At 38.2% G+C, this 13,663-nt stretch overlaps 1 protein-coding gene across 14 annotated transcripts in view; it reads right to left on the bottom strand.

Annotated features, from left to right (window-relative positions):
• PTPRM (protein tyrosine phosphatase receptor type M) overlaps nt 1-13,663 on the bottom strand; it is a 442,640-nt gene that overhangs the window by 304,186 nt on the left and 124,791 nt on the right. For all 14 annotated transcript variants that reach the window (XM_085573754.1, XM_021525191.4, XM_077784280.2 and 11 more), the window contains one exon: nt 3,627-3,892. In XM_085573754.1, coding sequence (XP_085429880.1) covers nt 3,627-3,892 — 266 coding nt within the window. The remainder of the gene's footprint in view (nt 1-3,626; nt 3,893-13,663) is intronic.

A 13,663-nucleotide genomic window follows, 5' to 3' on the forward strand; every position in this document is an offset into this window, starting at 1 on the left:
CATATATAATTTGTTCTCAGAGTTCTGTAGTACATTTCGGTTTCATTTGCATCTAGACATCTTGCAGGTGTTCTGGTAAGGGAATGGAATCATACAACATTCACAGATGTGGATGGCTACACAGATTATGTGATTTAAAAGACAACAAAGACAATCACACAATTACATTGTTTTGTCCCTTCACCTATTAATGTCACATCTTCTCTTGGAGATTACTCATTGGGAAGCTACCAAGCTTTGTGTAAGAAAAGTTAAAAAAGGCTCCACATTATTCCTTAAAAATCTTCTTAGGAGAATTTTCTCAATTATGCTCAGTAAGGTCAGACAAACTCAAAAAATCACTGGGAGGAAGTTTTGTACAGTTTGGAGGGTTTGGGTGGAACACGTGGATTTGTGCCAAAGGAGGTTGGAGTTTTTGACTAAAATGAATAGCAGCTCAGGAAACTGACTTGGTACTATGTTATATACCTATCAAGTGAGTCCTGCAGTCACCTGAGCTGTCACCTAACTTGGAGCCATATTCTCACAAGATCCACATACAGCACTAACTTCCTGTCTTCCCCTCTGTGAAGAAGAAAAAGCATGAAAACTGATGAAAGGAGTTCAGAAACAATGAAAAATTGAAAATGTCAGTACTCAAGTGAGGAAATTGCATCACAGATCTCTGAGAGAATGGAGGCAACCAAAAATGAAGACAATTAACTGTAAGCTCTTAAAATGGTGACAGCACTTCCTTGAAAATAAATGAGCTTATTTACAAGGAAACCAGTGAAGCTACAGTATTTAACACTGATTCCCTGCTCTGCCATGGATATTAACATAGCATAAGATCTTTTGGCACATCAGCTAAATTGCAGTACCTAACCAGGTATTATTTCAGACTATATGCAGCAAATGCAAAGAAAATTACCGACTATGCTCCACAGTGAAAGAAAGATTATGCAAAAATGTCAACATTTCCAGCAGCAAGGAGAGCACATGGAATCCATTACAGACACGCTCAGGCATCTATTATACATCAGCTGATACGTGGTAATCTGCTAAACTACAGTACCCCATCCAAGCATGTAAAGGTTCACCTACAAACAAGGGTGAACTCCAGACGACAGGTCTTGAGGAAAAAAACTATGGGAAAGGTTATCCTTCTGTTTCTATGGCCAAATACCATATATATCGTATTGCCAGAAACCTGACACAGATTATTATTAATAACATTAGTAATAACATTTCAAACTGTCAGAGGTTTTGTGTATTTTTAAGAATATGTTAATTTACATTAAAATTAATAGTCAGAGTCAAGGCTTCTTGTACTATTTTGATTCAGAGCTAGAGTGAGACTTTGAAGCACAACCCTCTTCTTTACTGACTGCTGATTCCAGAGCAGTTCTGCTGCACAAAAACCAGACTCCTTTCAGAAGAGAGAAAACTGGAAGCTCCTCTAATTCACTACACAGATGAGGACATTTCAGACTTGGGCAGAAGTGACACAGTCACACATTTACTCAATATTCAGTACTCCTGAATCACCCACCATGTTCACAAAACCTTCCACTAAATTCCACATTATAAATCATTGACTTATACACAATGTCAGCCACAAAATTGCCTGTGGGATCCTCTATCCTCTTCTCTCACCATCCACTGAAGCTAACAACACAGACTGGTCCTCAGTATTTCAGTGAAAACAGAAAGGCCTTTTGGCAGCCCTGGAAGGCATTCTCAACACTGGCATCAAATTGGCAACATGAAGTCTTGATGTAAGGTCAAAGAGTCATGGGAATGTCCTGAGTTGGAAGAGACACCTAAAGATTATGGATACCAACTTCCTGTTCCTCACAGGAAGACCTAAAACCAAACCAAAAGACAGAGAACATCATCTAAACACTTCTTGAACCCTGACAGGCAACAAAATATACACTGCCCTTTCACCTGAGAGATATATGACTAAACAAAGCTTGGACTTTATAATCAAGATAAAGCCTTATGCTCCAGAGAATTAGGTAGCACACAGCTTCTCCCACACAGCTGAAGTGAACCTCAGCTCTGCAAATATGCCTGCTCTTCTTGAAAAGGCATGAGACTATCACCACATCAAGCCTGCAGACAATTATAAAAGATCCATGTCATTAAGTCTGCTGAGATGTCTGTAAGCTTTCTCTGAATACTCTCCAGGAAGCTCTGCCAACTCAGCTGCAGCAATTCCTAGGAATCTTGAGTATTACACTGGATGTAAATGCAGACCCTGTGAATACCCAATATCCAACCCAGGAATACACTTTCAGAGGCAAGAAAAAATGAAAAAATGTGCTCTTCTGGGTCTTCAAGTGTTGCATCCACTGCCAGGCACCCCACATTCTAAGAATAAAATGTTCCAAACTCATCTTTTTGAGTAGGACTATCTGTTTCACTGTGGGTGAAACAATCATAGGGGAATGACTCCAGAAAGTTCTTCAGCTTTTTTTTTTTTCTTTCCTTAAAAGAAAAAGGGTTTGAAAAGGACAGACTGAGTTCACTTGAGACATCCTCACAAATCAGATGTTGCAGCCACAGAAAGGAGCAGCCTCCCAGAGTACCAGCAATGGACATTGCCAAACTCATCATTAAAATATAACGGGACAACGAATACCTGGTTACCTGAAACAGCAAATGCAGGAACTGCAACAAGACTCTGCCACATGTGGCACTAATACCTGGGGCATTGCTTTAAGAATTAGGGTGTCCCACACTGGAACAGAATGGTGGAAGAGCAACATTGCACCTCCCAGGGAGGTCTACAGTCAAGGAACTTGACATCTTTGGGATGGCTTTTCTTCAGAAAGTTTCAAACCATATGTATGGTGATAATATTCAGTACAGGCAAACAAATAAAACACAATTCAAACTTTCCAAACTTCAAGTGAAGATGCAGGAGCCTCAGTAACACCTCTATGTCACTGGTATGCTCTTATTAAATTACTTGTTTGTGGAGACAGACTGTATTTTCACAGGAGGAAGAAGGAAAAACATTGAACTACTACAGAACAGTAAGTAACTGTATAGTCTAAATCTTCCTACAAAAAGCCAGCATCCTAAGGGACTGTTAAGCGAAATTCCCCTGAATCTTTAGGATGCACTCAAAATCCCATCCCTATGACATCTGCTATTATATTTATGTTTACTACTGGACAAATGGATATTTCATTCAGAGTTAAGACTTGAACTGAGGATTCAAAGGATTCTGCTAGTTCTAAAGCAACAAGTATTGTTGATCTAAATCAAACTTGAAGACTGTACTGTAATAAAATCTATTGGCATTCAATTCCAGCACCCCTACTGAACTGAAAGAACAAGTGAATTTATTACAGAGAAGCAGAGATAATTGACGGAAATCAATGGCAAAGTTTCTAGATTTTTTCCAGCATAATTATTTCATCCACCTTTAGAGCATTTGTGCATTTCACACACTTCAATAAATATACATAAACATAGAAACAAAGCCATATGTATGTAAAAACAAACATTTAGCATGATGTACAAAAATCTGATTAAGATGATCATCAACCAGAAATACTGAAAGTTATTTTGATTTAAAGTTAAAATGAGACAGCTATTATAAGAAACAGAGTTTCATAGAAAGTAAGACATACCTGATAAAAATTGGGCCAGAAAGTACTAATTGCCAGTTCTGCTCTGCTCCAAGTGGCAGTGATAGATGTGTTCCAGACTGGGTTACCAATAGGACCATCATTAACCTTCACATACACATTCAAAATGCCAGGGCTAGCTCCACTCTTGCTTGAAACATAATAATGAAAATCAATACAATGTGTATCATTTTCTTTCAGATGGGGCATCAGGAGGTGAGCTTTCTGTCCTGCAAATCTTCCAGATGTATTCACCAACATGAAAGAACCTGCAAAAACAAAGTGACTGATTAAATTTCTTCCTAATATTTCTCATCTTAATATGGTAATATCTGTAAGTAAAGCATAATTAAATAATTCAACTGTTTTTCTTTGCTTCTACTAACATAAGAGTAATATGTGTGTGGTAGGTATTTGATCTCAAATTTCTTCTGCAGAATCTCAACATTTGTTTGTACAACTAGTAAATATTAAAATCTTTATTCTACAGGTGGGAAGGAAAGAGACAAAATGCCCCAAATGCTGCACTGCAGTAAACCTACAGATGGTAGTACAGAATCAACTGTGGGTCTCAGCAGTCGGAGTGCTTCTACATGCATGGTCTCTGCTGGCTTTGCCTGGCAAGACAGAGGTAATGGGGGAGCTACAGGGGTGGCTTCTTGTGAGAAGCTTCCCCACATGTCCTACAGAGCCAGTGCCAGTCAGCTCCAAGACAGCCAGCCCCACTGCTGGCCAAAGCCAAGCCCATCAGTGATGGCGGCAGAGCCTTTGGGATGAAGTAATTAAAAGGGGGGGAAAAAAAGAAGACTACAGAATTGTAGCTGAAGAGAAGACTGAGAATAAGTGAGACATGCACGCAGCCCTGCAGACATCAAAGTCAGTGCAGAAGGAGAGGGAGGAGGCGCTCCAGGCACTGGAGCAGAGATTCCCCAGCAGCCCAGCTGCAGACCAGCGTGAGTCAGGCTGGCCCCGGCAGCCCATGGAGTCCACGGATGGTTCACCTGCAGCAGCCTGTGGAGAGCCCCACACCAGATCAACCAGGTGGTCAAAGGAGGCTGTGACTGTGTGGGAAGTCCACACTGGAGCAGCTTTACTGGCAGGATTTGTGACCTGGTGTGGGACCCATGCTGGAGCAATCTGTGCCTGCAGGACTGCATCCTGTGGGGAGGGACCCCACACCAGAGCAGGAGAAGACTGTGAGAGTCCTACACTGTATGAGGCAGGAGCAGCAGAGACAACGTGTGATGAACTGACCCATTTCCTGCCCCTCTGCACTGCTGGGAGGGAGGAGAGAGAAAATTCCAGAGTGAAGTTGAGACCAGGATGAAGGGGAGTGTACTTGGTGTCCAGCCAGGGTCAATCCACAACAAGAGTTGCAATGCAATTTAAGAGAATTTTATCTGTTCAGATGGTTGGATACAGTACGTGATGCAGACAGAGTCTAAAAGGTTCTCACTTCCTTAGCCTGCCTCTAGCTAATCACAAATTACGTATTTCTCCAAGTGTGACAATTGTCTCCTGTCCTCAAAAGGTGACAAAAGAATGAACAAATGCAAATACAAGCAAACCAGTAAGATTTACAGGTAAAAAAATAAAAAGACTGGGGTTGAATTTTATATTATGGCCACAACTTAAAACAGCAAATTAAAAGAAATGCAAAAGTGTTCAATTAAAGTCACTTTCAAACAACTCTCATATGACCAGCTAGTCAATTTATACTCTATTTTTTTAGTGCTTATTAATGTGTTTCATTGAAGTGTACCTTCAAAATAATCATGCACACAGACCTCTGGAATTTGAAAGACTGTACAGACGTTAGAAAAATACAACATGATTTCTGAGATATTCATATTTCTGGGTTGAACAATGGAAATTAAAGAATTCTATTAACAGATAACCTATGGTATCATAGAAGGAAATAAAATTCAGTATCTACTTTAGAAAGAAAACATATCAATAAGATGCATGAGTGTCCTGAGGACAATGAGATAATTTAAACCCTGCATTTTTCCTAAGTCCAGAAATGGATATGTTATAGTTCCCTGCTACAAATGCATAGCTAAGTGTTCTTAGAAAAATGTCAGTATACATACACACTTATCACATAGTTATTAGAAACCAAGTTTTAATTTTTTTTCTTTTTCTTATTTTGATGGGTGACAATACTTTCTAATGAAATGCAAGTCATTTCTTGAAATGGAATGTTGGAGAACCTTTGTCCAGACTGCATAGCTATGTTAAATAGGTATAACTATTCAATAATAGTAGTTTTCCAGTTGAATTTAAATTATTTATCAAGTATAATTTCCTTTCTAGACAAGTCCATAAAATTGACAAAAATGGAACTTACTTTTAATATAAAAGTATAAATATTTTACTTCCTAAAAGGCTTTACTCTGTATTTAACTCACAGTCTGTTCCTATAATATATTGGGAAAAAATCCTTAGTTATTAGTAACATAAACAGAAGTCATGAATATGGTTTTTCTCTTAAAACAGGCAGGAAAGAAGCTAATATTCCTTCCATCAATTAGTACATGCTCTGACATTCAATTAATTTATTTACATTAAAAATATAAAAACCTTAAAAAGGTATAATTTGCTAAGTTATCAGAGCAATACTTAAAGCGTTCATGAATTCACTAAAAATTAACTGGCAAGATATTCTACATGGAAATTATCAATCCAACAAACAAATAACAAAAATCCCCACAGCATACTTTCTGACAGTGGATCAGCTCTCCAGAACAGCTTCTCATATACTGGAGCTCATAAGAAGTATGTATTAAAAATAACTGAAACAATACACTGGTATATTTATTATATTGAAGGATTTCACAAGAAAACATGTAAAGTTATAATCAACTGAATACTCATTCCTAAAAAGAAATAGCAAGTGCACATCCTACTATAAATACACTCATTTTATCACACTTATTTAATTTCTCTAAGTGTACTTCCATGTTTAAACACATGGATGATGATAATTTCCTCAGCCAAAATGTTTAAATGGGATTTACTTGGGTTTAGTCTTTAGGGCTATGTTTAGGCACTACATGCAATGTAATAAAACTTAATGGTGCTCATCATTCATTAAATTCAGGCTTCTTAAGTCCACAACCCTGCTGAATAACATGTATTTCATCATATAGCTAAGGAGTTTAAATCAACAAAGCAGTGGTTTTACTGAAGTCACTGTTGCTGTTTACAATTCCTCACAGAAAAATGGTTCAGCAGTAATTCAGCTGGTATTTGGTTTGTGTAAATATTAATTCTAAAAAGATGCAATACTTGAAAAAAGAAAATACGGATTTGCTCTAGAGTAAATGGGCAATTAACTATCCTGGTCATTCTCATTAGCATAAATCAACTTTCTGTTGATTTTCAAATTTCTTTCAGAAAATAAATTTTCTGTGAAATACTGGATACAAAAAGACAGCCAAAATATAGAGTGGCAGAACTAAAAAAAAAAAAAAAAAAAGTTTAAAAAAGAGAATCTGACAATTGGAAAAGTAACATCCTGTTCCACAAAAAAAATGATGGGAATGGCATAAGAGAGATTTTCCAGTCACTTCTCCAAGTTTTCATCTCACTTTGTTAAGAGATCCTTTTTATACTGGGAATGTCAAACACAATGAAATTGAATGCAGTATCATTTTTCATGCATAAAGAAAATGTGACTAGTGAGCAAAGAAAGTTACTTTGTTGATTTTTCACCAGTCTTATACATGGTTGAGGACAAATTACTAGTCTTCCCAATAAATATTAAAAACGTATTGGTCTTTAACTTATTTGGGCATTACTATTGGTTGATTTTCATCCTTGATCTTGAAAAATGTGCTAAATGATGGAGAGCAAAAAGTCTGATTTTAAGAACAGATATTCTGTGTATTACTTTATTAACAAAATGCCCTTGAGGTGCAGACAGGTCTCATAAATGCTGTGACTGGGCAGTTCATAGAATCACAGAAAGTCTTGGACTGGAAGGTACATAGAAAAGCTTATTTTTTATAGCAAAACAGGATTCCCTAAATGGCAACCAACCCTACAGCAATCACTCACAAGAGATTGCAACTATCTCATTGCCCAAGACTAAGTGTGGAACTATTCAAGACAGTGGAACTGCTGTGCATAAGCAGATGAAGTGTGAGGCTCAAGCATAATGAGTGCCACTTTCAGACAAGGCAAACTCAATAAAAGTGTTATTTTATTTACTGTATTCCATAAACAAACATGTATACAGTCCACCTTGGAAGTACTGCAGAAAACAAAGGACCTGACTTTAGGAACAGTCCACCTTGCGCTTTAACTCCCAAGGCTTGCAAAGAAAACAGGTTTTCTATTCAGTACCTTTTCTTACTATTTATTAATATTATAGAAAAAAGAAAATACATTTTCAGGTAACATTTGAAAATTACAGGGCAGCAGTAACTCTCAAAGCATGACTAGCACTGCCTAAAGAAACTGGAACTTTCACCCAAATGCACCACTTCCAGACATCACCCAGTAGAAATGTGCACACAAACATCAGAGATGCTGGCATCCCTGAACTGGCATAATGAGGTGTCCCAAAATGCACCAGCTGAGAGTCTTCCCTTCAGTGCCTCAGCTAACACCCATCAGTTCTGCTCATTAACTCACAAACCATTACTGTCTCCAGGTGAATTTTAAGTCCTCTTTTGAGCAATATTTACTCAAATTTAACATGGTAGTTTCAATCATTATTTATTACCCATCCTAAAAACATCATTAATCTCAACTTTCAAGCTGTTTATCTTCCAAATTTGCAATGATTCAAACTCTTGGAAAAAATCCACCGTTAACTCCTGTGTATTTTTTTAAAAGATCAATTCACTTCTACCCATAATGCCAGCTTTGATTTAGCAGAACAATTAATAAGACTAATAAGCCTCATAATTCTTTCACTAAATTCAATTCTTAAAATTCTTCCTCATCTCATATGCTTAGACACATCTCCCATAATTTTGTTGGAAATTTCTTTGATCAATCTTGGATATTAAATCATGCATTTCTGAATCCTGTATTTTTTGCAGCCCCTTTTCCAATGGCCAGTATAAAAAACCCAAAAACCTGCTTTCTGACAAATGCTGTTTGTTTATTCAAGCCTTTTCAATATTTATGGATTTTGACTACTCATCCTGTAATCTGTTTATCTGTTTTCTTCATGACTACTCAACATTTTCAAACACTGTACTGACATTTTGAAGGCTACTTCTTATATAACTAATATTATCTCTTTGCAAAAAAGCAAGCAATGTATAGTAGGGACATACAAAGTTCACAAGCTATTAGAGAAAAAAACTGTATGCGCATAAATTTTGAGAGAGTTGTCTCAAGTTTCAAATTCAACTTCTGAAGCAATCATTGCATTTTAAGAAAAACAGAAATCAAAGTAAGGTAAGACTTGAGGACAGGCAGACCCAAGGAGAGTTTTAAAACACAAAGCTTTACAACAGCATCTCCCCAGGTCTGGAACAGGCAAATTCTGGTTGAGCAGTCTAAAGCAGGGAGTAGGTATATATTTGAAACACTTAACTGAAACTAATTGAAAGTAATGAAACTAATTTTTATTAGAAATCTGGATCTTTCCAAAGTCCTAATATCATGGAATCATTTAGGTTAGAAAAAGCCTAGACTACTTTTGATATAGAATGAAGTTAATGCTTAGTTTGTATAAAACCTTCTGAAGGGCAGGGAAAAGGGATCACATCTGAACTGCAATTCCACGCATGAACACCAATGGAAAGTTTTGTGTTTGGTTAGTTTATTTGTTTATAATGGGAAACCTGACTTGTCTGAATAAAGGAAATGCATCTACAAGGTAATTCTCCCTCTGTATGATAAGGAAGGTGAATGTGGTGTGGACTACAAAATCTCCAAGGAATTGTGCCACTCCTCTTGTCCCCGGAGAGCCACCTTAGATGCAGCCCAGGCCTGAGGAAATGGAGCAGTACCACCACGGGGGAAAGGTTTCCTTCCCAGCCCGTCACTCAGAAAACCCACATCAGCCAAAGTGTACAACTACCTGTGCTCCTTTTGGTTTTCGAAGAGGTAAGTCCAGTGCAGGACAATGTTCTGTTTTCATTTTTGTCATCCCACATTTTGTCTATCCTAATATGCTCTGCAGCTTCACCAGTATCTTCTACAGCCAATGGGAACTGTGCAACAAACTGCTAAGATTGAGAAACAATTTCTCAAACATGATAAAAAACTCCCTCAACAATGTATGCCAAGTTTTCTTCAAATTCTCTCACGAGTCCTCATGACGCAGCCAGCTGGATTTCTTTAAAGGTGACCTAATGTATTTCACCAGCTATAACATTTTTTAACTTTTATGCTATGACTGATTTCAAACATGCCAGAGCTTTGAGACAGATCTGTCTGCACCTTTTCTTTAAAGTGAACACACCAAAAAATACCAAAAGGGCTTAAAAGACATGATGTTTTATTAGAACATAAACTTCAAAAACTGTCTTCTTTCTGAAAACCCAGATTCTTTTGAGAGAGAGAGGTAAAATACAGGAATTTGAAAACAAATACATTTTCTGCCCAACTACGTCTTTGCAACAAGGGCCTTTTTCCTCCAGACCTGTCTGGCACACCAGCAATTTTCAATAGCCCTTATGGATTCAACAAACTCTACTTGTTCTTCTCTGAGTTAACAGAAAAATCTTCCCCCTTCTCATCCTGTCTGGACTAATTTTGTGTTTCTTCCCCATTACTCTAAGAAAACTTCCCAAGTATGAGCTCTCCAGTTAGCATATATATTACTGCCTATCCTATTGTTCCCTGGAAAAGCTTCTCCCATGGCCAGATGATCCCAAAAAAGAAATCCTTTTCTCCCCTTCTAAGAACTTTCCCTAACCAAAAAGCACACAGTTACCAACTGTGGATTTCACCACAGCATATAACATGCATATAAAAAATTATTTTAAAAGACACCTTGAACCACTCATTGTCACACACAGAATGACAGTATGTGCATGAAGAATTTTTTGCATGGCCCTTCTGTTTTCAAGGAAATGAGACAAAGTTTTGAACGTCACAAACAGAATAGGACTTGTTCAGCACAAAAGCTTTCTCCCTGCCTCAGAGGCTACATTCACAGATGTTTCCTTGCCTTGTTTGTTCCTAATAGGGCACAGCTCCACTGGTTGATTGTTTAGCCTGTGTACCTGCATTGAGATTGGAAGAGGTCTGCTAGGCACATCTGCTAGATTTATCCTGAACAAAAGTAAGGGAAGTCACAATACAGGATGTGGTACATAAAGGATTAAAGGGTAAGGATAGAAATAGCAACAATCAACATTGTACCAGACAAATGGGCCTTGCTAAAAAAAAAAAAAGCGAACCCTTAGGTGTACAGTTGAAGGAGACTGCAACTATTGCTTAAACCACAACAGCTAAAGATCTAAGACTTCTATGTAGAACTTAACATAGTAAGTTAACTGATTAGAACAGTATAAGAGAACACATGAAATGTATTAAAAGCTAAATAAATAAAGCAACTGTTAATGAAGAAATCCTAGTAAACACAGATAAGGTTCTGCTAGCTGGATTTTTTGCATAACTGTTAAACTAAGTCCTGTTTAACTTCCTTAACAAGGATGTAAAAACAGATGTAAACCTGTTTCTGGGAAAAAATGAAATTATACAAACACTGCCAAAAAACCCACAAAGCATCTGAGTAGCCAAATCTAGGCTACTCTCAGGAACTAGGGTGAGTCTTCACCTCCCTGCCTGACAGACACAAGGCTGCTACAGTTCCATGTCCCTAGATCCAGCTGTTGCTGTTCACAGCACTGGCAGGCAGATATACAGCGAAAGAGAATGAGAGAGATGGTGTGACATATCAAAACAGACAGGGAAAACAGTGCCTTTATCAGCATCCCTGTGAACACACAGAGCACTCAAGCACTGACAGCCCTGCCCTGCTCCTTCTCTTCAGCCTAGGGGAATCTCACTCTGCTAGAGGAACCCACACTCTGCTCCTCCCCAGGCTCTGGCCCCTATACCCAAAAGCCCCTGACTTTCATGGTCCCACAGCAGCTCCTGGCACTCAAGTCAATTCTCCCACTCCCTGGTTAGCTTGTTTTGAAGTTTATGAGCATTCACACACACACTGGAGACTTGAGTGCATCAATGGACAATATGGCAGAAACTGGGTTTAGTAGGAACACAGGATAGATTGCAATAACCAAGCATCAGGCAGAGTCTCAGCAGCATGCTGAGCAGTCAGATACATACACGAGATGAGACTCATTTATCCCTTTATCCCTGTATTTCTCCCATGCTTGCTCCTTCCCAATCCAACTGACTCCTGACTCCTGCCTTTGGTCCCCACATTAATAGCTGCTCATGCAGTGAGAGCAGCACACAAAATGGCAAGCTGTGTTTTCCAGTGAGCCCCTTACCCTTATCAACCTGCATTTTATTATAACTTAGCATTCAAAGCATGGGCCAGTTGTTCTGTTACAGAAGATAAGTATCTGTAAAACTAACCAGCACATGCTAACAATGCTGCTGCCCAGAAAGTCTCTCTTCTTTTCTAAGTACATTCTCTTTGCTGCACCACCAATAACATTAGTCATTATTTTTGTAAACCATTCAACCATGCAATTCAGCATTTAAGAAACAATACTCAGGAGATAAGCAGGAATCAGCTTTAACATGTTTCAGGGGAGCTCCTGGGGTAAACCAGTTATTTTTCGGATAAAAGCTTTGCAGAAGTAAATGTAGAAAGGTTAGGGGAGAGGGAATCATAGCTTGATCCATGTTACTCTTATCTGAAATGGACCATCTCCAAGACCAGGGTTAAGTGCTACTGGTACTCTTCTCCCTTCCCAGTGACAGGCTGAAAGGTTTGTTAAACACAGAGGTTAATATAAAAAGCTTCTGAAGGCACAAAGACAGTGAGCTTTACAACTTTTACAGAGATACAATTTTCTTTCAGCTTTAGGTTGCTAGGTTAATGTTTGGCTAACAATCACACCTATGTATACTCTTCCAATTCTAGATCATCCAAGCAATAAGTTACTTCTTATTTAAAAGCTGTCATTGTACTTTCCTTACAAAATGTTCCTGGAAACCATTCTGCCACCTGGCTGATTACTAATTTTTTAACTACTGATAGTTGTTGCAATGATTAGTATCTGCAGTAACACACCACACACAAATAGCTTGCATCTTCTGAATTTCACTCAAATGTCTAACAGTTTTGCACAGATCTGTAAGGCAGAAAACAAAAACTACTGTAGTGCCTAAATCCCACAATAACACAGAGCCTTCTGAAATCCTGCTGGACAGTACAGTAATTTTAGAAGCATATTATCCTCAAGGGCTTTTCTGTTACTGGAGTAATTTACTCCTGGTTTCATGAGTGTGAATAAAGATAATTCACAAGAAATTATTTATTCAAAAGAGTAGGCTAAACATTGCATTGTCATCAACTGTACATCTGTGGAGTTTTGTTTTTATTCTACCCTCCTCTTTTGAACCAAAGCACCCATCTTTGTCTCATCTGTTCAATACACTCATCTGACAACTCCCTTAGCATGGGCCATGTGTCACTTCAATTCTTTTACTTCCACATAAAAAAATCTTGCTCAGAAATTAGAATCTCGCCAGTATAATTACAATCAGACTGGCTTCCCTAAAACATACTTTTAAGCTCTGTTTTTCTTAATTGAATCACTCATTGAGACTCCAAACCGCAAGTAGTGGGTTTTCTTCCCCAGTTAAACTACAAATTATTTCCGATTAGTATTCACAGCATTTTTCTTCCACAGAAACACTTCAGAGACCTTAGACAAGACTCGCTCAGTAAAATTTTAAGCACATCAGGGCCTGTGCTTCACTGATGAGAAACAGGATGGCTCAGGACCTTTACTTTGAGCTCATGTCCCACAGGAATTCATTGCTATACCAGCACAAAGGCACACACATGCACCCCATGGCAACTACAGGACAGTTTAAGTCATAATGGATCAGCCACTGCACTTTCTGCCGGTGAAGCTATA

This window comes from Lonchura striata, chromosome 2 (genome assembly GCF_050655825.1).
Source record: "Lonchura striata isolate lonStrDom1 chromosome 2, ASM5065582v1, whole genome shotgun sequence".
NCBI classification, from domain to species: Eukaryota; Metazoa; Chordata; class Aves; order Passeriformes; family Estrildidae; genus Lonchura; species Lonchura striata.